General features: G+C 53.0%; 2 protein-coding genes across 3 annotated transcripts; one reads left to right on the forward strand and one right to left on the reverse strand.

Moving 5' to 3' along the window:
• The first annotated feature begins 10,713 nt into the window (after nt 1–10,713).
• Nucleotides 10,714–18,164, forward strand: TMEM54 (transmembrane protein 54). Of its 2 annotated transcripts, none has more exons than XM_015134604.3 (6): nt 10,714–10,891; nt 14,434–14,627; nt 16,791–16,850; nt 17,017–17,205; nt 17,320–17,454; nt 17,880–18,164. In XM_015134604.3, exons 1-6 carry the CDS (start codon nt 10,876–10,878, stop codon nt 17,952–17,954), a joined length of 669 nt encoding a protein of 222 aa, XP_014990090.1. In that variant the 5' UTR covers nt 10,714–10,875; the 3' UTR covers nt 17,955–18,164. The 2 variants fall into 2 exon arrangements, with proteins under 2 accessions (XP_014990090.1, XP_077820714.1); XM_077964588.1 differs by having other exon boundaries at nt 17,116–17,205.
• A 17-nt stretch (nt 18,165–18,181) lies between these two features.
• On the reverse strand, nt 18,182–23,872 carry HPCA (hippocalcin; the record flags this gene model as incomplete). The annotated part of the gene is given in 3 exon segments (NM_001265742.1): nt 18,182–18,999; nt 19,131–19,236; nt 23,489–23,872. Coding segments are annotated over 3 exon segments (582 nt in total). The 3' UTR covers nt 18,182–18,901.
• Between the last annotated feature and the right edge of the window lie 428 nt (nt 23,873–24,300).

Consider the following 24,300-nt stretch of genomic DNA (forward strand, 5'->3'; position numbering starts at 1 on the left):
TCTCCTGGGCTCAAGTGATCCTTCCACCTCAGCCTCCCAAGTAGTTGGGACCACAGGTGCATATCACCATGCCTGGCTAATTTTTTAATTTTTTGTAGAGATGGGGTCTCACTACGTTGTCCATATTTATGTTTAATTTTTTGAGGAACTGCCATATGGTTTTCCAAAGTGCTTGCACCATTTTATATTCTCATCAGTAGTACATGAGGGTTCCAATTTCTCCACATCTTCACCAACACTTGTTATTGTCTGTCTTTCTGGTTATAGCCATGCTAGTGGATATGAAGTGGTATCTTAATGTAGTTTTTATTTGTATTCCCCTATTGACTAATGATGTTGAGCATCTTTTCCTGTACTTACTAGCCATCTATGTTTCTTGTGTGGAGAAATGTTTATTAAAATCCTTTGCCTCTTTTTCAGTTGGTTTATTTGTCCTTTTTTTGTTGAATCGTAAGACTTTTTTATGCATTTTGGATACTAGACCTCTATCAGATGTATGACTTGCAAGTATTTTTGATGGGTTATCTTTTCACTTTCCTGATAGTGTCCTTTGAAGCACAAAGGTTTTTAATTTCAAAGAAATCATAATTACCTATTTTTCTTTGGTTGTTTGCGCTTTTATTGTCATAAGTAAGAAATCGTTGTCTAATCCAAGGTCACAAAGACATATGTCTACGTTTTCTGTTTTCTTTTTTTTTTTTTTTTTTTTTTTTTTTTGAGACGGAGTCTCGCTCTGTTGCCCAGGCTGGAGTGCAGTGGCGTGATCTCGGCTCACTGCAAGCTCCACCTCCCGGGTTCACGCCGTTCTCCTGCCTCAGCCTCCCAAGTAGCTGGGACTACAGGCGCCCACCACCACACCCAGCTAATTTTTTGTATTTTTAGTAGAGACAGGGTTTCACTGTGTTAGCCAGGATGGTCTCGATCTCCTGACCTCATGATCCACCCGCCTCAGCCTCCCAAAGTGCTGGGATTACAGGCATGAGTCACCACGCCCAGCCATGTCTATGTTTTCTTAAAAGAGTTTTATAGTTTTAGCTCTTACATTTAGGTCTTTGATTCAGTTTGAGTGAATTTTTGTACATGATATGAGTTAGGGGTCCTTTTGCATGGGATACTCAATTATCCCAGCTCCATTTGTTGAAAGACTATTATTTCTCCCTTGAATCATCTTGGCATCCTTGTCAAAACTCAATTAACCAAGCCTGGGTGTGGTGGCTCACACCTGTAATCCCAGCACTTTGAAAGGCCAAGGAAAGAGGATCACTTGAAGCCAGGAGTTTGAGACCAGCTTGGGCAACATAATGAGACCTTGTCTCTAGAAAAAAAAAATTGCTTAAATTAGCTGAGCGCAGTAGTATGCACCTGTAGTCTTAGGCACTTGAGAGGCTGAGGCAGGAGGATTGCTTGAGCCCAGGAATTCAAGGCTATAGTGACCTATCATCAAGCCACAGCACTCCAGCCTGGGCAACAGAGCAACCCTGTCTCCAAAACACGGAAAAGAAAAGAAAAAGATCAATTGACTATATGTGTATTTTTATTCCTCGTTTATTTCTAGTTTCTTTATTTTTGGACTCTCAGTTCTATTCCATTGATCCATATGTCCACCCTTATGTCAGTACCACATTGTCTTGATTATTTTAACTTTATTGTAAATTAGAATTGGGAAGTGTGAGTTCTTCAACTTTGATTTTCTTTCTCAGGATTGTTTTGGCTATTCTGTATCTTCTGTATTTCCATATAAATTTAGGATCAGTATACCAATTTCTGCAAAAAAAGGCAGTTTTTATTTTTTTTAACTAGTTTATTTTCGATTCAGGGGGTGCATGTGCTTGTAGTTACGTGGGTATGTTGCATACTGATGAGGATCAGGCTTCTATTGTATCCAGTGTCCAAATACTGAACATTGTACCTGATAGGTCATTTTTCAACTCTCACCCCTCTCTCAACCTCCCTCCAGAGCAGCTTGGATTTCGACAGGGATTACATTGAATCTGTAAATCAATCTGGGGAGAACTGCCATCTTAATGATATTAAGTCTTCCAATTTATGAACTTAGGATATCTTTCTGTTTACTTAGGTCTTCTTTAATTTCTTTTTTTTTTTTAAGCGACAAGATCTCACTCTGTTTCTCCCTGTGAACTCCTGGGCTCAAGCGGTTCTTCCACTTCAGCCTCCCAAGTAGCTAGGACCACAGGTGCCACCACACCCAGCTAATTTGCGAGGGAGGGAGGGTAGAGATGGGGTCTCGCTATGTTGCCCTGGCTGGTTTCAAACTCCTGACCTCAAATGATCCTCCCACCTTGGCCTCCCACAGTGCTGGGATTTCAGGCACGAGGCAGTGTGCCTGGCCTTTCATTTCTTTCATGTTACTCGTTTTAAGCAGAAGAATATCATGATTCGATTTATACTTTAAGAAGATTACTCAGTACTGGCTGGACACGGTGGCTCACGCTTGTAATCCCAGCACTTTGGGAGGCTGAGGCGGGCAGATCATGAGGTCAGCAGTTCGAGACCAGCCTGGCCAACATGGTGAAACCCTGTCTCTACTAAAACTACAAAAATTAGTTGGGCGTGGTGGCGGGCACCTGTAATCCCAGCTACTCAGGAGGCTGAGGCAGGAGATTCACTTGAACCTGGGAGGCGGAGGTTGCAGTAAGCCGAGACCACGCCATTGCACTCCAGCCTGGGTGACAGAGCAAGAGTCTGTCTCAAAAAAAAAAAAAAAAAGGAAGATTACTCAGTAATATGGAAAAATAATTGGTAGGCAAAGAGATGCTACATGAACAAGGGCAGAGACAAAGAGGAAGTCACTCATTACATAAATATTTATGGACATAGATGGACAGGACTTGGTGATTGACTTTATGTAGAAAGCAACTCCCAGGTTTTGGCTTGGGTACATCACGACGCCACCAATTGAGATAGGAAAATATAGTTTTGGGGGAAAGACGAAGTGATCAGTTGGTGCCTGCTGAGCTTCAGGTGGTGATGGGACACCCAGGCGCAAAGGTAAGGTAGCTGGATATCCGAGTCCAATGCTAAGAGGAGAATCTAGTCTGGGAATAGTGATTTGAGAGTCATCATATAAAAGGAGAGCCGTGAGAGGGCACAAGCCAACCGATGGGAAAAGTAAAGGAAGCAGAAAGGATGCACAGAAAAACTAGGAATTCCAAGGTTGAGCTGATGACAGAAAGTCCACAAAAGGAGACTGAGAAGGAACAACCAGAGAGGCAGGAGGAAGCTCCAGAAAGAGATGCAGGGAGAGTGGCTAATAATAACAACTTAAGGACTGAAATGCTTCCATCGGAACTAGCCAAATTAGAAGTCACTGGTGATCCTGGCAACAACTCTTTTGCTGAAGCTGAAGCCACGCTGCTGTGAACTGAAGAGGAAGTGGGAGTTGGGAAGGTGGAGACAGCAAATAAAGAGAACTCATTCCTTGCTTTGCAGGGGCAAAGGAAAAGAAGTGAAAAAGCAGCAAATGGGAATGTAAAGAGGGTCAAGAGGAGGTCGTGCTTTTTAGGACAAGAGACTTGGGTGAGTTTATAGGCTGAGGAACGAAAGCAGATGAAAGGGAGAGGATGAGGGATGGAGAGTCCTTGTGGAACTGGGAAGAGGAAGGAGGGAGAGGATGGATTTTATTTTTCTTGTAACCCTGCTTGATTCTATACTGATTTTTAAATTTTTTTTTTTTTTTTTTTTTTTTTTTTAAGACGGAGTCTCGCTCTGTCGCCCGGGCTGGAGTGCAGTGGCCGGACCTCAGCTCACTGCAAGCTCCGCCTCCCGGGTTCCCGCCATTCTCCTGCCTCAGCCTCCTGAGTAGCTGGGACCACAGGCGCCCGCCACCTCGCCTGGCTAGTTTTTTGTATTTTTAGTAGAGACGGGGTTTCACCGTATTAGCCAGGATGGTCTCGATCTCCTGACCTCGTGATCCGCCCGTCTCGGCCTCCCAAAGTGCTGGGATTACAGGTTTGAGCCACCGCGCCCGGCCTTTAAAAATTTTTTATATGGGCCGGGTGCAGCAGCCCGCACCTGTAATCCCAGCACTTGGGGAGGCCAAGGTGGGTGGATCACCTGAGGTCAGGAGTTGAAGACCAGCCTGGCCAACATGGCAAAACCCCATCTCTACTAAAAATACAAAAATTAGCCAGGCATGGTAGCCGGCACCTGTAATCCCAGCTACTTGGGAGGCTGAGACAGGAGAATTGCTTAGACCTGGGAGGTGGATGTTGTAGTGAGCTGAGATGGTGCCACTGCACCATCTCATAGGAAAAAAAAAAATGTTTTTTTTTTTTTTAGACCATTCTGGTCTATGTCCAAGTCCCCCTACAGGCCTCATCTCTCACTGGGACAACTGAGCTTGACTTCAGATGCTCAGCCCTGTGGTTTAGGCTTGGTGGTGAAGAGGCCAGGACAGGGTTAACTGAATGGAAGAAAACAGAAGGAGCTGGCACGAGGAGTCCGAATACGGGCATGCTGCTGGGCAGGACTTGGTGATGCTTGAGGTTGGGATTTCAGAGAAGGCTGTTCCAGGCGTGACTCTGGAGAGAATAGCTAGAGTCATGATGAAGGCCACTGAGGATGGCAAGGAAGGGCCCCGGAGGACATTCACATGGATGAGCACAACATTAGGACAGAAACCCAAGTCCCGGATGGATGAAGGGAGGTGACAGGGAAGAAGGAAGATGCAGTGAAGATGAAAAAGGTGATGGGAGGCACATCAGAGTAGAGCCAGGCAGCAGAAGTCTCGGAGGAGAAACAAAAACATAACATACGCACATAGAAAAAACAAAAACAAAACAAAACAGAAAGCCGGCACATCCCTATAATCCCAGCACTTTGGGAGGCTGAGGTGGGAGGACTGCTTGAGGCCAGGAGTTCCAGACCAGCCTGGGCAATATAGTAAGATCTTGTCTCTACAAAAAATATTAAAAATAAAAAAAATTAGCCAGGTGAAGCCGCGCGTGGTGGCTCACACCTGTAATCCCAGCACTTTGGGAGGCCAAAGCAGGTAGATCATGAGGTCAGGAGATCGAGACCATCCTGGCTAATACGGTGAAACCCCGTCTCTACTGAAAATACAAAAAAATTTAGCCAGGCATGGTGGCAGGCGCCTGTAGTCCCAGCTACTCGGGAGGCTTAGGCAGGAGAATGGCGTGAACCCGGGAGGCAGAGCTTGCAGTGAGCAGAGATCGCGCCACTGCACTCCAGCCTGGGCGACTGAGCAAGACTCCTTCTCAAAAAGAAAAAAAAAAAAAAAATTAGGCGGGTGTGGTGGCGTATGCCTGTGGTCCCAGCTACTTGGGAGACTGAGGTGGGAGAATTGCTTGAGCCTGGGAGGTAGAGGTTGCAGTGAGCTGACACTGAGCCACTGAATTCCAGCCTGGGCGATGGAGTGAGTCCCTGTCTCAAAAAAATAAAATAAAAAAGGGTTGGGGGGCCGGGCGTGGTGGCTCAAGCCTGTAATCCCAGCACTTTGGGAGGCCGAGACGGGCGGATCACGAGGTCAGGAGATCAAGACCATCCTGGCTAACACGGTGAAACCCCGTCTCTACTAAAAAATACAAAAAACTAGCCGGGCGCGGTGGCGGGCGCCTGTAGTCCCAGCTACTCGGGAGGCTGAGGCAGGAGAATGGCATGAACCCGGGAGGCGGAGCTTGCAGTGAGCTGAGATCCGGCCACTGCACTCCAGCCTGGGCAACAGAGCGAGACTCCGCCTCAAAAAAAAAAAAAAAAGGGTTGAGGGGCATGGTGGCTCATGCCTGTAATCCCAGCACTTTAGGAGGCCAAGGCGGGCAGATCACCTGAGGTCAGGAGTTCAAGACCAGCCTGGCTAACGTGGTGAAACCCCGTCTCTACTAGAAAATACAAAAATTAGCCGGACGTGGTGGCTCGTGCCTGTAATCCCAGCTATTTGGGAGGCTGAGGCAGGAGAAACACTTGAACCCAGGAGGCAGAGGTTGCAGTGAGCCAAGATGGCACCTGCCCTCCATCCTGGGTGATAGAGCAAGACTCCGTCTGGAAAGAAAGAAAGAAAAGAAAGCAAGGAAGGAAGAGAGGAAGGGAGGGAGGGAGGGGAAAAAGAAAGAAAGAAAGGCACAAAAAACTTCCAAACTGAATGGAGGTACGGAGTCTCGCTCTGACACCTAGGCTGGAGCGCAGTGGCACGATCTCAGCTCACTGCAACCTCTGCCTCCCAGGTTCAAGCAACTCTCCTGCCTCAGCCTCCCAAGTAGCTGGGACTACAGGCATGCGCCACCATGCCGGCTAATTTTAGTATTTTTAGTAGAGATGGGGTTTCCCCTTGTTGGCCAGGCTGGTTTCAAACTCCTGACCTCAGGTGATCCACCTGCCTCAGCTTCCCAAAGTGCTGGGATTACAGGCATGAGCCACCGTGCCCAGCCTGATTTCTGCTTTATACTTTTCGTTTTTCTCTCAATTTTTCTACAGTGAGTTTTTTTTTTCAGACATGTAAAAGAATACAAAAGTTAATGTAACAAAGAGTCCTATTCACACCATCTAGAATCCATAATTGTAAATATGTCATATTTGCTTTAAAAAAAAAAAACAAACTTTAGAGCTATAGTGAAAGTCTCCTTTAACTGCCTCTTCTTCTCTTGGACAAGCATGGTCAGTTGGTTTTTAGTTTTATACAGGTATATACATACATAAACTAGAATCTGGTACAGTTGTGTGTGATGGCTTTACTTACATGGAGGAACGGTTCTTATAATCAGGAAGGGATGGCAACCTTCTTTAAATTGAGGAGGGGATGCACAGAGACTGGCGGCCTGAACCCACCTCCCCAGCTAAGCAGCCCCCATGGGAGCCCATGCCCTGGGGAGATCCAGCTCCCAGCTAAGTGCACGGGCCACACCTGGTTGTTAAATGTACCAGGAAGATAACTGCTATTTGTATTTCTCTGGCTAGGTTCCATGCACTTTCATATCTCACAAGTCATTTATGGCTCAAAAAATCTGAGAAGCCTGGAAAGAAAATCATTATCCCCATTTGACAGATAGGGAAACTGAGGCCCAGGAAATGGCAGTGAGCTGCCAGGATATCACAGTGAGTTGATGGAGGATAAGGAACTAGAGCTCAGACCTGGAGTTCTTTCTAGAACCTCAGGCCAGTGTGCAGAGGGGTGGGGCAGAGGCCAAGGTTTGCTGACGGACTTTGGCCACATGGCAATAAGGAAAAGAAGTTGCAATAACTTCAGACCACTGAGGTTGGCTGATGGCTGGGAAACTATGGTCTGGAGAGAAGCAGGTGGAAAGTTTTCCCTCTTTAGAGGTCCCAGAGGGCAGGCACGCTCCTGGGGACTGTGACTCTCCCCACCCCCAACACATACACACTGAGAAGTCAGGAGCAGCCTCACAGTCAGACAGGTCCAGGTTCAAGTCTCAGCTTTACCTCTGATATATGTCGTAGGGTCTTTAAAAAGTCCTTTACCTCTCTGGGCCTCAATTTTCTCATCTGTAAAATGGAGTGATTATCTTTAATTCTGTGTAGTTCCAAGGATAAAGGAGAATCATCATCTATGCATCTGGAACCAAAAGCATTACAAGGTCCCCAACCTAATTCCAGAAGGCTCTAGCATGGGTGAGTCAAGAGGACTGCCTGACACTGACTGATAGAGAAGCCACATCCATGCACACACATGAGGTTTGACACTGGCTTTGCAGTGACCACCTGCGCTCTCCAGGGCAGCCCCTGGGAGATGGGCATTGGCATCACAAGCTGTTGGTGGAATGGGGTCAGGGCAGTGGTGGTGAAGGGGCCCTTCCTTTCTTTTTCTTTGTCTTTTTTTTTTTTTTTTTTTTTTTTGAGACGGAGTCTCGCTGTGTCACCCAGGCTGGAGTACAGTGGCCGGATCTCAGCTCACCGCAAGCCCCACCTCCCAGGTTTACGCCATTCTCCTGCCTCAGCCTCCCGAGTAGCTGGGACTACAGGCGCCCGCCACCGCGCCCGGCTAGTTTTTTGTATTTTTTAGTAGAGACGGGGTTTCACCAGGTTAGCCAGGATGGTCTCGATCTCCTGACCTTGTGATCCGCCCGTCTCGGCCTCCCAAAGTGCTGGGATTACAGGCTTGAGCCACCGCGCCCGGCCTCTTTGTCTTTTTTTTTGAGACAGAGTCTCGCTCTGTTGCCCAGGCTAGAGTGCAGTGGAGCGGTCTCGGCTCATTGCAACCCCCGCCTTCTGGATTCAAGAGATTCTCCTCCCTCAGCCTCCCGAGTAGCTAGGACTACAGGCGCCCGCCACCACGCCCAGCTAATTTTTGTGTTTTTAGTAGAGATGGTGGTTTTGCTATGTTGGCCAGGCGGGTCTCGAATTCTTGGCCTCAAGTGATCCACCCACCTTGGCCTCCCAAAGTGCTGGGATTACAGGCATGAGCCACTGTGCCGGGCCGGCCCTTCCTTTCTTTTCACCAAAACAAGGCATGAATTCATTGTAAGACTCCAACTTCAGCCACACAGCCACGTGTAAAATAAAAAGCAAAATCCTTCCCCTGACTCTCCTGCACAAATCTTGGTTATCACTTTGGCGCCATCGCTCGCTATTAGGAACAGTTTATCCACAAACACCACTAAATGCATGCATATCTTTGCACTCTGGTGCATAGGATAAAGATCTACAAATGGAATTTCTGGGCCACAGTTACAAGCGTCTGAACATTTTTTTTTTTTTTTTTTTTGAGATGGAGTCTCACTCTGTCACCCAGGCTGGAGTACAGCGGCCCAATATCAGCTCACTGCAAGCTCCGCCTCTCGGGTTCACGCCATTCTCCTGCCTCAGCCTCCTGAGTAGCTGGGACTACAGGCACACGCCACCATGCTGGCTAATTTTTTTTGTATTTTTAGTAGAGACGGGGTTTCACCATGTTAGCCAGGATGGTCTCAATCTCCTGATCTCGTGATCTGCCCGCCTTGACCTCCCAAAGTGCTGGGATTACAGGCGTGAGCCACCGTGCCCAGCCACAAGTGTCTGAACATTTCTAATATGAGTAAGTACTACCCAATTGCCCTACTAAAAGATTGTCTGAGGACATCAACATTCCGATGCCAGCCTGATGCCTTCATCAACTGCCCCCATCTTCCCTTCCGCCTGACAAATCTGTCTCCCCACCCAGAATCCCCTGCACATTATCCCCCTTCAGACAGCAGGTGACAAGGAAGCAGTCCTACTGGGGGGTTACCAGATGGGATGCCCTGGGGGGCTTCCTAGGAGAAATGGCTCCACTCCCTCCCATGGTGTTAATGTGTTCTCCAAACTCCAGAGGCTCTACATCTGACCCAACTGCCCAACATGCACAGCGCTGCAGGTGTCAGCACAGGTGTGCAGAAAGACACACAGTCAGTGGACAGCCCCCAGGCCAGGCTCCAACGAAGTACCCAGACAGCCGGCCAGCCCCTAGCCTCTGGGCCACTGCCCAGAGGGGTAAGTGGGGCAAGCTATCAACAGATGTTGCCCAGATCCCACAGTAAGTGCCTCTCATGGGCCCGCTCCCAGGACTGAGAGAGCCCAGGGAGGTGGCCACAGTGTGGCCACTCTACAGAACTTGGGCACAGAGACCCAGGGGGATTCCAGGCTCCTGCCTACTCCACCACTTCCAGCTGGTGGTCTTGGGTGAGTGGTCTGTGGTCTCTGAACCCAAAGGTGCAGGAATGGTACCTCCCCCAAAGGATGCTGAGACTAACAAGGGACTTCACTGGGGTCCATCCTGGCACATTAAAGGGTTCCATAACCCAGAGAAGTACTAATAAAGCTCCCACTATGTGCTCTTGCTAGGTCTACACTTTGTCCATAAAGACAGTCTGGAGAGTTTCCAAAGTGTGTTGTTGTTTTGTTGTTTTGAGATGGAGTGGCAGAACTCAGCTCACTGCAACCTCTGCCTTCGGGGTTCAAGCGATTCTCCTGCCTCAGCCTCCAGAGTAGCTGGGATTACAGGCGTGCCCCACCACACCCGGCTAATTTTTGTATTTTTAATAGAGACGCGGGGTGGGGGGGGTTCACCATGTTGGCCAGACAGGTCTCAACTCCTGACCTCAGGTGATCCGCCTGCCTAGGCCTTCCAAAGTGCTGAGATTACAGGTATGAGCCGCCGCGCCTGGCCGAAAGAGCTTCTTACCTCATTTTTGTATCCTATCTTGTGTCACCACGACCCTAGGGGACAGGAATTATTATCCCTGATTTTCCAAGGAGGGAACTGAGGCCCTCCCGACCAAGAAGGAGCAGTAAAGCTCCTTTTTCGGCGTAGAAGACAAGACTAGCAGGCGGTAAAGGTAAGCGCAGAGAGGAGAGGCGATTTGGCTGAGGTCACACAGCAGGTAGGGGCAGACCCCAGTCCCCAGTCCCCAGCAGCTCTTTCACTGCCCCTGCAGCCCCTCTCCGTACCAGCGTTGGGCCCGGGGGCTTTCCGCCCAAGCGCCACACCCAGGTCACGGTAACCACAGCTACGCGTGCAGTCCCCAGCTTGCCCGCGGGCCCGGGCGGGCGGCTCCTCAGAGCCTCAGTTTCCCTTTGTAGAGCTGGCCCGCCGCCGCAGGTGGGCTAAGAGGGCGGGCGGCCCGGCGCCGGGCGGGCCGGGCGGGGAGGCGCCTGACTCAGCGGGCGGGCCACGGGCTGCTCAGCCGGTCCAACCGGCCGGGAGGCGCACGAGCCGCGGGGGCGCTGCGGGGCCGGGCGGCCCGGGGGGTGACGGGAAGGGAGGCCGGCCCGGCGCCGCCCAGCCCCGGGCTCCGGGCGGGAAGTGGGCGAGCGCGGCGGTGCGGGGCGCGCGGGCGACGGGCCAGCGGGATGGGAGCGGGGCCCCTCCGCGGCCCGCAGCCTCGGGAGCCACGCTGAAGTCGGGGGCGGGACCAGCGCGGAGTCGACATGTGTCTGCGCCTCGGTGAGCGGCGGGGGGCGCGCGGGAGGCCCCGAACCACCCCAACCCTCCCACGGGAGCGGAGCACTGAGCCTGGAGCCCGAGTCCCCAGGGGGCCAGGGCGCCCGCTCCGCCTCTAACTTACTACGCGGCCGGGGGCGGGTCACTTTCCTCTCTGGGTCTCAGTTTCCCCAGCAGTGAAATGGAGGGAGGAGCGCTGCGGGTGTCTTCTCAATGTGGCTGTAGCTTCTCTTCCCCTCGCCCTTTCTTGCCTTTCCTGCCGAGGCGCACGACTGCCCTCGGGGACCCCCGGGTGGGCGGCAGAGGAGACGCTGTAGAGAGCAGCCCCACACTTACCCAGAAGGGACCCCGGGGCCAGGCCTCAGCTTCCCCAGCCTTGCAAGGGGCTCCGTCTTACATACTCTCCACTCTCCTGAGGCCAGAAAGGAAAGCCATGGGCAAAAAGGATCAGCAGCGAGGGAGCGGGACTAATGTGCCCCCTCCCTCCACTGCCTGGGCGCGGTGATGCCGCTCGTGGGCAGCAGAGTCCTGGGGCATCCCCGCTGTCTAGCCGAGAGACCTTGTGAGCCTCAGTTTCCTTGTCTGTAAGAGGGGGACAGTAGTTCCCACCTCCTAGGACTACTATGAGGATGAGGGCAGGTTCTAAGAGTAAAGCGCTTAGCACCTTGCCGGCTGCGCTGCTTAGCGCTCCCACAGTGGTAAGTTAGAAATGAAGCCGGCTGGGCTTCATCTGGGAGGCAGCACTTTGGGAGGCCGAGGCAGGCAGATCGCTTCAGTCCAAGAGTTAGAGACTAGTCTGGCCGACATGGTGAAATCCGTCTCTACAAAAAATTTTAAAAAAGAAGAAAAAAAAAAAATTAGCCCGCCTTCTCAGGAGGCTGAGGTGGGAGGATCACCTGAGCCCGGGAGGCGGAGGTTTCAGTGAGCCGCCATCAGGCCAGTGCACTCCAGCCTGGGCTACACAATGAGACCCTGTCTCAATTAATTTAATTTAAAAAGTCAGCCCAGTGCGGTGGCTCAGGCTTGTAATCTCAGCACTTTGGGAGGCCGAGAGGGGCTGATCACGAGGTCAGAGAGCGAGACCATCCTGGCTAACATGGTGAAACCCCATCTCTACTAAAAATACAAAAATTTAGCCGGGTATGGTGGCAGGCACCTGTAGTCCCAGCTACTTGGGAGGTTGAGGCAGGAGAATGGGATGAACCCGGGAGGGGGAGCTTGCAGTGAGCCGAGATCACGCCATTGGACTCCAGCCTGCGCGACTGAGTGAGACTCCGTCTCAAAAAAAAAAAAATAAGGCCGGGCGCGGTGGCTCAAGCCTGTAATCCCAGCACTTTGGGAGGCCGAGACGGGCGGATCACGAGGTCAGGAGATCGAGAGACCATCCTGGCTGACACGGTGAAACCCCGTCTCTACTTTAAAAATACAAAAAACTAGCCGGGCGAGGTGGCGGCACCTGTAGTCCCAGCTACTCGGGAGGCTGAGGCAGGAGAATGGCGTGAACCCGGGAGGCGGAGCTTGCAGTGAGCTGAGATCCGGCCACTGCACTCCAGCCTGGGCGGCAGAGCGAGACTCCGTCTCAAAAAAAAATAAAATAAAATAAAATAAAAAATAAATAAATAAATAAAAAGTCAAGGACTGCTCCAGACTCAGTCCAGTGCTCCAGGCACAGCCCCATGCTGGCACCATGCCTCCTCTTTGACCAAAGTCTTGGTCCTGGGATGCCCTTGTTATTGAGCCCAGCCCTGAGCTGGAAGGTAGACACTGAGCTCCCAGGTAGGTGGGTGGATGGGGTGAGGTGGGTCAGGCTCCTGCACTGAAGCTGCCGTGCCCCTTCCTGCTTGGCTGGCATTCCATCTTCACAATGCTATTCCAGTCTCATGGTGCCTGTCCAGCCCATCATCTGCCCTCTGCTTCTCCTAGACCTGGTTCAGCTCCAGAGGGTCCTGCAAGCTCCAGGGGTCCCAGAGACCGGCTGGACCAATGCCTCCCCATTTTATAGATGTGGAACTTGGGGCCCAGAGAGGGGAGGGACTGGTGCCTGGTCACACAGCAAGTTTGTGACTGAACAGCCCATCCCTTCCTGCTCCCTGAGGACTGTCTCTTGGCACAGCTTCAGACAGATATCCCAGAGAACGTCCAGTGTAGAGATTTCATTTTTTTTAGATGGGGTCTCTGGCTCTATAGCCCAGGCGTGAGTGCAATGGCATGATTATAGCTCACTGTGGCCTCCACCTCCTGGGCTCAAAAGATCCTTCTGCTTCAGCCTCCTGAATAACTGGGGCTAGAGGCATGCACCACCATGCCTGGCTAATTTTTTATTTTTATCATTTTGGTAAAGATGGGATCTTGCTATGTTGATCAGACTGGTCTTGAACTCCTGGCTTCAAGTGATTCTCCCACCTTGCCCTCCTAAAGTGCTGGGATTAGAGGCATGAGCACTGTGCCTAGCCTCTTTTTTTTTTTTTTTCCCCAGCTGCAGAGCTCCCATATATTAAATATGACCAAACTGCTGTACCACAGATGGGGAGACGGAGGTCTAGGAAAGGACTCAGTCACATCCGATCAGAAGCAGCTAAAGAAGGGAATGTTTAGTTCTGGGGCCTAACCACAGTCTTCAAGTCTCAGAGCTGGCTCTAGTGAGGGGCTGGCAGGGCCAGGGGGCTGGTGTGGTGTGTCTCCTTGAGGGCAGAGCTAGGACTTATGGGCAAATTTCAGAGAGCAGGTTGGGAGCCAGCATGTGCAGGTAGGGCTGGGCAGCCACTTGGCCACTGAGAACATCTGAATGAGTCCCAATGTTCTTTTGATCCCAGCTTCCCCTACTCACTCCATCCTGCCCAGTTCCCCCTGCACTGAGAGCTTGCTTTTCCCAGTACCCTCAGGGTATGCCACAATTTCCCATCCACTTCCTCATGGACCCACTGAGAGGCAAGGTTCTTCTTCCCATTTTGCAGACGGGGATATGGAGACTCAGAGCCTTGAGTTCCCTGCCCCAAGTCACCTGGCTCTGGGCAGTTCAGTTCAGCAGTGGTGTCAGCATCTGCTGTGTACCAGGCCCTATCCACCAAACTGAGTACCAAGCAGGGCCCAGTTCCTGCCCAATGAACTCTGGCTCCTTGTGGCCTGGAGAGTGACTGTGGAGCTCACTGTGGTACCCCAGGGCCTGGCACAGAGCAGACACTCTGTGAACATGTGTAATGAACACATGAATCAGTGAATGGGGAGCTTAGTGGAAGGATCTCGAAGTCTAGAGCTAGAAAACTGAGCTAGCGCCCCCCCACTCATGACCTTGAGCATTAACAAGCGCTACTGCTAAGAGTCACCTGTATGCTGTCCAGCCTCAGAGTCCCGAGGATTCTCGCAAAGGCATCCTGAACCCCTTTTATGGATGAGACCAAGGCTCAGAGAAGACAAGTTACTGGCTCCAAGTCATCCAGAAATACATTTAGAACCCAGTGTCCATCATTAGGGCCAGGGCCTTGGCTTCCCCTTCTGCCCAGCAGGATAAGCCCCACGCACAGCCCTGACATAGCTGTCCCCGACAGGAGGCCTGAGTGTGGGCGACTTTCGGAAGGTGCTGATGAAGACAGGCCTGGTGCTGGTGGTGCTGGGCCACGTGAGCTTCATCACGGCCGCACTGCTCCATGGCACAGTGCTGCGCTATGTGGGCACCCCCCAAGATGCTGTGGCGCTGCAGTACTGCGTGGTCAACATCCTCTCTGTCACTTGTGCTATCGTGGTATGGCCAGGCTGGGAGGGTGGTTGGTGGGAGGAGGCTGGAGGGGGCTTGAAGGGTCTTCAACAGGTCCCCACCCAGAGCCTGTGGTGGTAAGCAGAGAACCTCAAGGACTAACCCTTTGTCTGCCACTTACCAACTGCCCAAGTCACTCAACTTCTTCATCTATAAAATGGAGATGGTAACAGTGTTTACCTCTGAGGGTCCTGATGGGTACTGATGAGGTCATCCACAGAAAGTGCTTAGCACAGTGTCTGGCATGTTGTTAGCGCCCACTACTGTGAGCTAAGATGATTATTACATCGAGAAATATCCACAGCACCACTGGACAGAAGAAAGGAGCAGGAGTTGAGCTTGGGAGGGTGCTGGAGGGTTGCACGGAGTGCCGGCCTCTGACCTGGGTATTGATGGATGAGCAGGAGTTCACAGACAGGCTGCCATGACCAGAACCTATGTATGTGGCATGTTGAGGCTAGCAGAGGCAGGAAAGGAAGCTGAGATGGCATTCCAAGTACAGAGAACGGGAGACGGGAAGGCTGGAGGTGGAAATGGCTAAGATCTGTTCTGGAGATTCTGAGAAAACCAATTTGGCAGGAGCTTAGCATTAGGCCTGGTCTGTAGCAACTGCTCAGTGAATGGTAGCCATGGTTGTGACTGGATATCAGTACCTGTTTGACTAGTACATGAATGGAGGGGTCAGGTAGTCTCGAGTTTCTAAAGCTCTTTCCTGCCGGTCAGCAGAAGTGGCCACAGCCTCGGGGGAAGATCTTCCCGCACATCAGTGTCTGAGTTCCATCCCTGCCTCCTCCTGGCTGAGAGACTTACTTCTCTCTCTAGGCCTGTTCCTCCCTTGCAAAATAAAGCTCAGACAGCCTGCTGGCCTCAAGGCTTGGGAGAATGGGGGTCATAGGTCCCAGCAAGAAGGAGAGGCTCTGTTGGTGGGACGGGGCTGGGCTGGGCGGATGTGTGCAGGGTCCTTGGAGTTCCTCTGACTAATACTGTTGTGAGGAACTCAGGGAAGGCAGTAGGCTCAGGGTGAGGAGGTCCACCAGAATGGGCTTTGAGCTGGACCACTTCAGCCTTCCCCTCACTTAGTTAATCCTCACTGCTCCCAGCAGCTGGGGGCCATTATTATCCCCATTTCACAAAAGAGGAAACCAAGACTCAGGGATTCACCCAACTTCCTGCTGATACACAGAAGTCAACCCGGATTGGAACCTATTTGTGTCTGACACCAAAGCCAGTGTCCTTTCTGTCAGCTCATCCTGCAGAGCGGGGCTAAGCCCACAGAGATTGAGGCACTGTGTTGTGGCTCTCATGTAAACTAAAGACATGCTGGGCCTGGAACCCAGGACCCCGTCATACCACCTGCCTCAGATGGGTCCAGCCCAAGCCTGGTCCAGTGAGGAACATCAGGAGGAAGACTGGATGGGTGGACCCCAAAGATCCAGAGGGCGGCTGTTGGGCTGAACTGTGGGGTAGCCCCACCCCTTGGCATCGAGGCTGGTTAGGGAAACGTGTGCAAACCTGAGCAAGGCTTGCAGGATCCGCAGGGACAGAGGAGCAGGAAGGGTGTTCCTGGTGAGAGGGTGCGTGGGCAGCGTCCTGAGCAGGCTGTGTATAGGCATCCACATCCAGAGCAGTGAGGGAGGACGGTACCCCAGGTGGGGCTGAGAAGCCAACAGGGTTGGGGCTGGGGTCTAGTCACTGAGAACCTGGAATCATTGAAAATACCCCCAGGGATTTAAAATTCTACTCTATAACATGTCTTGGTTTGTTTCAATGTAACAATTTTGATTTTAGTTCCTTGCTAACTGGGTTAGTTTCTTCCACAATCTTTTCCATTCCAGAAAGGTGTGTCCCATTCATACCCTGGCAGGCCCTGGTGGCCCCAGGATACATGAACCTGCTTGAGACACAGCCGTAGGCAGTGGGGACTCGTGGAAGGTTGTAGAGAGGGAGTGACAGTTTTAGAAACATCATGTCAGGCTGGACTATGAGGAGGCAGATGGAGATGTGAAGCCCAGGCTAAGCAGTGGGTGAGGGGTGGGGGAGTCTGGAGGGCAATGGTTGGCGCCGGTGAGATCATTATCCCAGAGTGGCCCTGATCCCCTGCCCCTGCTCCTCCAGCCAAGGAGTCAAGGCTGACTTGGGCCTTCCCTACAGGTCATCACCTCAGGCATCGCAGCCATCGTGTTATCACGCTACCTCCCCAGCACCCCCCTGGTACGTGTTGCCTCCTGGGATAGGGCTTTGAGGGAAGGGTAGGGGCAGCAGCCACCCACCAAGGGCCTGGCCTCCTTGAAGGGGGTAAGGCTGACCCTCAGGGAGGTCAGAGCTGCCCATGGGGGCCAAGCACAACACCTGTTGACCAGTAGCCTCCCCCATCCAGCGCTGGACAGTGTTTAGCTCGAGCGTGGCCTGTGCTCTCCTCTCTCTGACCTGTGCCCTTGGCCTCTTGGCCTCCATCGCCGTGACCTTTGCCACCCAGGGCAAGGCACTGCTGGCTGCCTGCACTTTTGGGAGCTCTGAACTACTGGCCCTCGCACCTGACTGTCCCTTCGACCCCACACGCATTTATGTGAGTATCTAGGCCTGAGGTGGGGCACCAGGCCCTCGCAGGGGTGGGAAAGGTTCTTGGAGTCCACCCTCCACCCCCAACTCCAGCCAGCCATCTCTGCCCCGTGCCCCACAGAGCTCCAGCCTGTGCCTCTGGGGCATTGCCCTAGTGCTCTGCGTGGTGGAGAATGTGTTTGCTGTGCGCTGCGCTCAGCTCACCCACCAGTTGCTGGAGCTGAGGCCCTGGTGGGGGAAAAGCAGCCACCACGTGGTAAGTTCCCTCCACAGCCCTGACTCCCCGAATTTCCTGGGATCCCCTGCCAGGGTACCCAAGCTGCTCTGCCCCACCCCTATGTAGGGGCCCCCACCTTGAGAAATGGGGCAAAAGTTTTCTTCCCAGGAGCAAAGGGGGAGGCTTGGAGGCTCAGAGAGGTGAGATCTCCCAGCAGAGTCACACGGCTGACACCTGGCTCTCCTAGGGCCCAGGATGAGTCTTGAGGGAGGGGCAGGGGTGTCTGGGCTCACACTGGGGGCATTCCAAGGGTCTAGCCTGGCTCTTGCAGTGGAGTGGGTAGTGATGCCCCTTTGCCCCCAGAGATCCTTCCAGCCCTCCCCTCCTTCCATTTCCTGGATGTCCTGGAAGGGGAGACCCAGGCTGAGAACCAGTGGGTTTGGCAGTCTCCTGTGTCTCTGCAGATGCGGGAGAACCCAGAGCTGGTGGAGGGCCGTGACCTGCTGAGCTGCACCAGCTCTGAGCCTCTGACGCTCTGAGAGATGATGTCCTGCCCAGGCCCCATGGCCACTAGGACCCTGCAAGCAACTCTGCTCTGTGACCAGGCCAGGATTCCTGGAGCTGGCCTGAGAGGGCTCAATGGACCCTCGGGGACCCAAGTGGGGCTTTCAACCCCTTCCCCCACCATCCAGCCCACTGCACTGAAATGAGACTTTATTCTGAAATTATTAAAAAGAACAGAGATGCTCCATTTGGCTGCATGCGGGGGGGGGGGGCGAATGGGGGGACAGAGGGGAGGACAGGGGCTCAGCCAGGGGGCCGTGTCTCTTTCTCACGTAGGACGCTGTGCATGGGGCTCTGGGTGCATCTGCCCATCTGTCTGTGGGCCTGTATGTGTGTGAGAGGCAAAACACAGGAGCTCCGTGGGTCTGTGTGTATCCAAGTGCTAAAAGGCAGGCGGGCTTTCTGGGACCCACAGCTGGCGGGGCTAGTATCCTGGAAGGTTTCACTTGGTGGCTTGGCCTGGGGACCAGCAAGGGCTAGGGTGGGAAGGGTGGCTCAAGGAACCCTCTTTCTCCAACTCCACACCCCTAGAATCCTTCTCTCCCCTCCAGATAAAAAGGCTCCTCCCCTGGGCATGACTCCCCCCACCCCCCAAGCTGAGATCTGCAAGACGGGGAGACTGCCCCTTTGGGAGAGGTGTCTGGCCTCGGGGCTGGTGGGTGGGTAAGGGGACCTGACTGAGGGGCAGACCAACCCAGCCTGTGTCTCTATTGTTGCCTCTGGGATTGGGGGGTGCTAACTGCTTACTTGCTTTGGCCTGGGGGTACCGCAGGGTTCCCTTTTCCGGAAGCCCCCCACAGAGCAGACCCGGGGAGAAGGGCTTCCCCAATCTGGCCCCCAGCCAGAATACACACAAGGGAGAGGAAGCTAAGAGCCGGGAGGGAGACGGTGAAGGGAGGGAGGAAGGGGGAACTGGCTCCTCTCAGAACTGGGAGGCGCTGCTGGGGTCGCACTGCAGCAGGCGCACGATGGACGGGTCGCTTTTGGCTCCGCGGATGAACTCCTCCAGGGACAGCTTGCCTGCAGGGCGAGGGGAGCGGTGATGGGGGAGGAGGCGGCAGCCAAGTGAGGGGAGGCGGAGCGGAAAGGGAGGGAGGGAGAGGCGCCCGCCCCGTCCACCCCGTCCACCCCGTCCCGCCCCTGCCCCTCACCGTCGTTGTTTGTGTCCATTTGGCGGAAGATTTTCTCAGTCCTCTTTTCCGGGGTCGACTCGTCCTCCGGCATCTTCATCACGGACGAAACCATCTTGTAAATGGCCTGGGGGCGGGAGGGGAGGTGGGGAGTGAGAGGAGGCTGCCCGAGCCCCCACCCGCAAGATTCAGAGGCGCCCCCGGGCTCGCTGACGTTTGCTGCCCCCGCCTGGGCAAGGTGGAGTGGGGAATTACGGAGGCGTGGGGAGCCGGGGGCTTCGGGAAGGCGTGTCTGGGAAGGCTTCCCAGAAGAGGGGGCTATCGGGCGGGCCCTGCCGCGCTCCCTTGGAGAGCTGGGTGGGAAAGGCGCAAAGACGCCGCAGGTGAAAGCTCCGAGCGGGCGCCGGGAATTTGGGGGCGTAGGGGGTCAGGAGAGATGTTGGAGGACACCGGGGCCCTACAGTGGAGGGCCTGGAGCGGCGGGCTTACGAGCGCGTGCCCGGGACGCGAGTCGGTGGTAAGTACCGGGCTGGCACCCGGGCCCAGGGCGGCCGGCGCTCGGTGGTCGAAAGGGGGCGCCGGGCCAAGGGGGCGTCACTGCGCTGCCGGGCGGTCTGCGGCCGGCAGGGGGCGCGGCGCGGGCTGGAGGGCCAGAGGGGCGGGGAACAGTATGCAAATGAATGCAAATATGCATCTGCAGCAGGCAGGGACCGCCAGGCTTGGCTGGGCTGGGCAGAGGGCGGCAGCCGCCACGTGCAGTAGCTCCCGAGGTGACATGAAAGAGAGTTCTTGCGCTAAATGTACAGAGCACGCACGTAGGGCTTGGCCTGTAGCCTGGGTCACAGTGCCCCGGAGCTCAAGGACCGAACCTGTCTCCCCAATCTTCCAGCTTTACCCGACCGACACTTCCTCCAAGAAGCCTCCCTTCTCCCATCCCATAAACTTCTGCTGTCTCAGATCCAGCTTCAGCCTCCGCACTGGTCTCTTCCAGCCTGTCCCTCGGGTCTGTCCCCTATGCTGCCTCTGAAAGCTCTTTCCAAACACAGATCTCCACTGTTACGTCCCCAGCCCGCACACCACCCCCTCACTCCCGTCACACACAGGGCTCCCCTTAGGCTCGCCTTGCACCCAGCTCCTTCTGCTGCCTCCCACTCCTCCTTGGGACTCAGTTTACAAGCTGTTTTCTTAGCGAGGTCTTCTCCAACCCAGGCTAGGTCAGGGTGCATATGGGCCCAGAGCCCGGTGGACTTTTCCTTTGCAAACATCTCTCCAGAAGAAATTATGTCTTTGCAGGGATGTTCCTGCAAACGTGGACGTCTAGCTAATGTCCATATCCCCAGAACCTGGCACCAGGCAGGGACTTCCCTATTTAAAAGCCATTGGCATTTCCCACTGCCCTCTGTTCCAAGTTCAAACCATTTGGCCTTTGGGATTTAAGATGCTTTACAATCTGTCCACTGCTGACCCTCCTCCATCAGGCCTCCCCTGGCTGGGTGATCCTGCCAAGAGCCAAACACCCCTGACCCTTCAGATTCTGCAGCATTTACAGTCTTTGCCTGGAATAACAATACTAACTACCACTTATCAGAGACCTGCTCTGTGCCAGGCACTTTACACGCACTATTTCTAAACCTCGCACAAGCCCTGAAAAACAGGTATCATGATCCCTGTTTTCCAGATAAGAAACTGTGGCTCAGAAAGGAAATTGATGGCGGAGACTCAATTTGTACCTGTTCCCTCTTAGCTGCTGGAGGGATGCTTGGGCAGTGTGGGGTGGTGACAGTCAGCAGGGCCTGTAGCATTAGACCCAGTCTGTAGTAACTGCTCAATGAATGGTAGCCACAGTTGTGACCGGATATCAGTACCTGTCTGATGAGCACATGAATAGAGGGGTCTGGTAGTTTCAAGCTTCTAAAGTTAGATGGACCTGGAGTGGCGTCCTGGTTCCACTACTCACTAACTATGTAGCCTTGGACACATACTTTTCTGTTAGCCTCAGTTTCCTCAGATTAAATGAGATTATGTGTGAGGAACTGTGGCTGGCTAGAGTGGGTGGTCAGTAAATAGCTTATATTACAGTCATTATTCATCCTCTACATCCTCAAGTCTTCCCTGCCACTCAGTCCTCTGGCTCCCAGATGACACCTTTAAACCCCTGTCACTGAGCTTGTCAGTGTGACCTACACATCTGTCTCCCCCACCAGAGTGGGAGCCCCAAGAGGCGCAGTCTCTTCCTCTCCAGTGTGTCCACTAGCTGGCACAGGGCTGTGTCTTGAGAAGAACTGGGCCAGTGACCACTACCTCTGTGACAGCCTTCTCCTGGGCCTGCTAACTAATTGTCTGGAATTGCTGCTCACTCATGGTTTCATGGGAGCCGACTTGTCATTAATCAGGTACTGGGGCTTGCAGAGCTCTGTGGGTACCAACCATCTGGGGCCACTGGGCCGCCAGAAAAGAAGCCAGGGCCTGGATAGCAGAAGCCACCAGAAAGGGGTCCTGAGGATGCCCAGGGAATGGGTCTAGCTTGACTGATGCCCTGGGCATGGTACTCCAGCAGGACTGGGGTTTACCAGTACATACCAGTGCAACACACTAAGTGGTAAAATGCAAATGTCCCTCCAGATTGGTCAATACCCAGCTGCTGTCCATGTCTGGGTGATCCTTCACCATCCTGGCCACCTGACCCTACCCTCAGAACCCCCAGATCCCCCTACCATCGAGCAACTAAAGAGTCAAATGTCTGACCCACAGGAGTCCATGGCAAACATTAAGGCTTTCCCCCTTCTAGCCATAGGTATGGGGAGGGCATCACATCTCCACCTAGAGAGCAGGCCCAGACCTTAGCAAAAGGAGAAGCCAAAGTCAAGAGTCCAGCAGTGGCTGGGGCAGCAGTCTATGGAGCTGAGGAACCAGAAGGGAAAGGATTCAGAGATGCAGAAGGAAAGGGGGCTAGAGCTTGTGCAAAGCTGCGTGACAGGATTAGTCAGGGCACATTTCAAAGATGCTGAAAAGGCCCTTCTGGCTAGAGCAGAGGATGTACAGAGGAGAAAATAATAACAGACAATTGCTAATGTCTACCAAGTACCAATTATATGCCAAGCCCTCCGCTCGAGTCCTTATCTCACTCTATCCCTGCAATAGCCTTGTGAGGCAGGGGCTTAACACCCGCACTTTACAGGTGAAAAAACCCATAAAGGCTTAGGAAAAAGGCAGGCAAGGAAGTGGACTGGTAAAATAGAACCAGAGCCCTGGCCATCTTCAAGGCTGGTCTGAGGGGATGGGTGCTCTGGGAGGTTTCTGAAATAAAGCTAACATGTAGCACACTTAAACTTGTACTAACAAAGGGCTTTTATATCTGGTCCTTAAATGTCCTTGTGAAGTCAGTATCACCATACAGATGAGCAGCCTAAGAGTGAAGGCCACGTCCAGAATTGGAAGCTAGACCTCCTGGCTATGAGTCCAGAGCCCTCTCAGTAGACAGCTCTGAGTAGTGGCCAGCCAGAGCTTGTCTCCACTTATTTGCTGGGTGACTTTGGGTATATCACTTCACCTCTCCGAGCCTCATGGGGTTGTTGTAAGCATGCACTGAGCTCATAAGCACCTCACTCAATGCTAAGCTCATAGTGGGCCCTCAATCAATTAGAAGATAGCTGGGTATCCAGATGGAATGTGGACAGTAGTGCCAGATGGCCCTCTCACACAGGCTGTGTGGCCTCAAGCAAGTGCCTTTATCTCTCTGAGCATCTGTTTCCTTTGGTGTAAATGAAGATCAATTAGACATAACTGGACTGTGCTCTGCAGAAATGTCAACTCATAAAGAAAGGATGAGGAGCTGTTCCAGATTAAAGGGGGCTAAAGAGACATGAGAACTAGATGCAATGCATGACCCCAGGTCAGGGCCAAAAATGCTATAAAGAACATTATGGAGACAGTTGGCAAAATTGGAATATGGTTGGTAGATTAGATAATAGCATTGTTTCTATGTTAAATATCCTGGCTTTGGTAATCATATTATGGGTTATGTAAGAGAATGTCCTTATTTTTAGGAAATATATCCTAATGTATCCGGGGTAAAGGGCCAATGTTCAGAACAACAAGAAATGTTACACACTAGTGTGCACACATGCACACGCACACAGATAATGATGAAGCAACTGTGGCAAAATGTTAATTGGCGAATCTGGGTAGAGGGTATAGGGGAGTTTTCTCAACTTTTCTTTAAATGGGAAATATTTTCTAATAAACAATTTTTTAAATGGGATTGCAAGAATAGCCCCTGCCACCACTTGCCTACAAGGCCTGCTGAGAGGATCAAAAGGGGTGGTGGGTGCAAGCTGCCGGGCCCTGTGCCTGGCATTCTGAGGGGCCCAGGGGCCCACCTGCACGATCTCCAGCATCTCCTCCCGGCTGATGTAGCCATTGCCGTCCAGGTCATACATGCTGAAGGCCCACATGAGCTTCTGCTCCAGGCGGCCGCGTGAGGTCACGCTCAGCGCAATGATGAACTCCCGAAAGTCTATGGTGCCATCGCTGTTGGTGTCAAAGGTGCGGAAGACGTGCTCGGCAAACTTGGAGGCGTCACCATAGGGAAAGAAGTTGGCGTAGATCTTCTTGAACTCGTCCACGTTGAGGATTCCTGTGGGGCAGTCCTTGAGGAAGCCCTTGTACCACTCCTGCAGCTCCAGCTCTGAGAACTCCGTGTTCTCCCGCAGGTCCTGCAACATCTCGGGCCGCAGCTTGCTGTTCTGCTTGCCCATGGCCGCCGAGCCAAGTCCCACCTGGGTCCCCAAGGGGGTCAAGGGCAGAGAGGAGTGATCAGGCCCTCCTGGATACTAGACACTGCTCCAGATGGCTCCCCCTGCCGACAGCCATCCCCACCTCTCGTTTGACCCAGGGAAAGAGAGGAACTGGCCCAAGGTCACACAGTCTAGACCCAGGCATCCTGTATCTGTGCCATGCTCCACACCATCTCCCTGGATCATACACTTTCCTGGGAGAGGGAGGAAGGGAAGGGGGGGTTCACATTTACTGAGGCCCTTCTCGGTGCCAGCCACTAAGCCTTCACAAATGCACACCATTTCACCCTCACGACAGGTGGTACGGGGACTTTCCCCATTTTACAGATGAGAAGGCAGACTTACAGATGTGAGGTGGCTGCTTCAGGTCACACAGCCATGGCATGATGAGGCTG

This window comes from Macaca mulatta, chromosome 1 (genome assembly GCF_049350105.2).
Source record: "Macaca mulatta isolate MMU2019108-1 chromosome 1, T2T-MMU8v2.0, whole genome shotgun sequence".
Lineage (NCBI taxonomy): Eukaryota > Metazoa > Chordata > Mammalia > Primates > Cercopithecidae > Macaca > Macaca mulatta.

Bases quoted from the DNA above. Each gene is read 5' to 3' on its own strand.
- TMEM54 (XM_015134604.3), top strand. The intron at 17,206-17,319 runs GTGAGTATCTAG...CGTGCCCCACAG, and splicing joins TCGACCCCACACGCATTTAT to AGCTCCAGCCTGTGCCTCTG. The intron at 17,455-17,879 runs GTAAGTTCCCTC...GTGTCTCTGCAG, and splicing joins GGAAAAGCAGCCACCACGTG to ATGCGGGAGAACCCAGAGCT.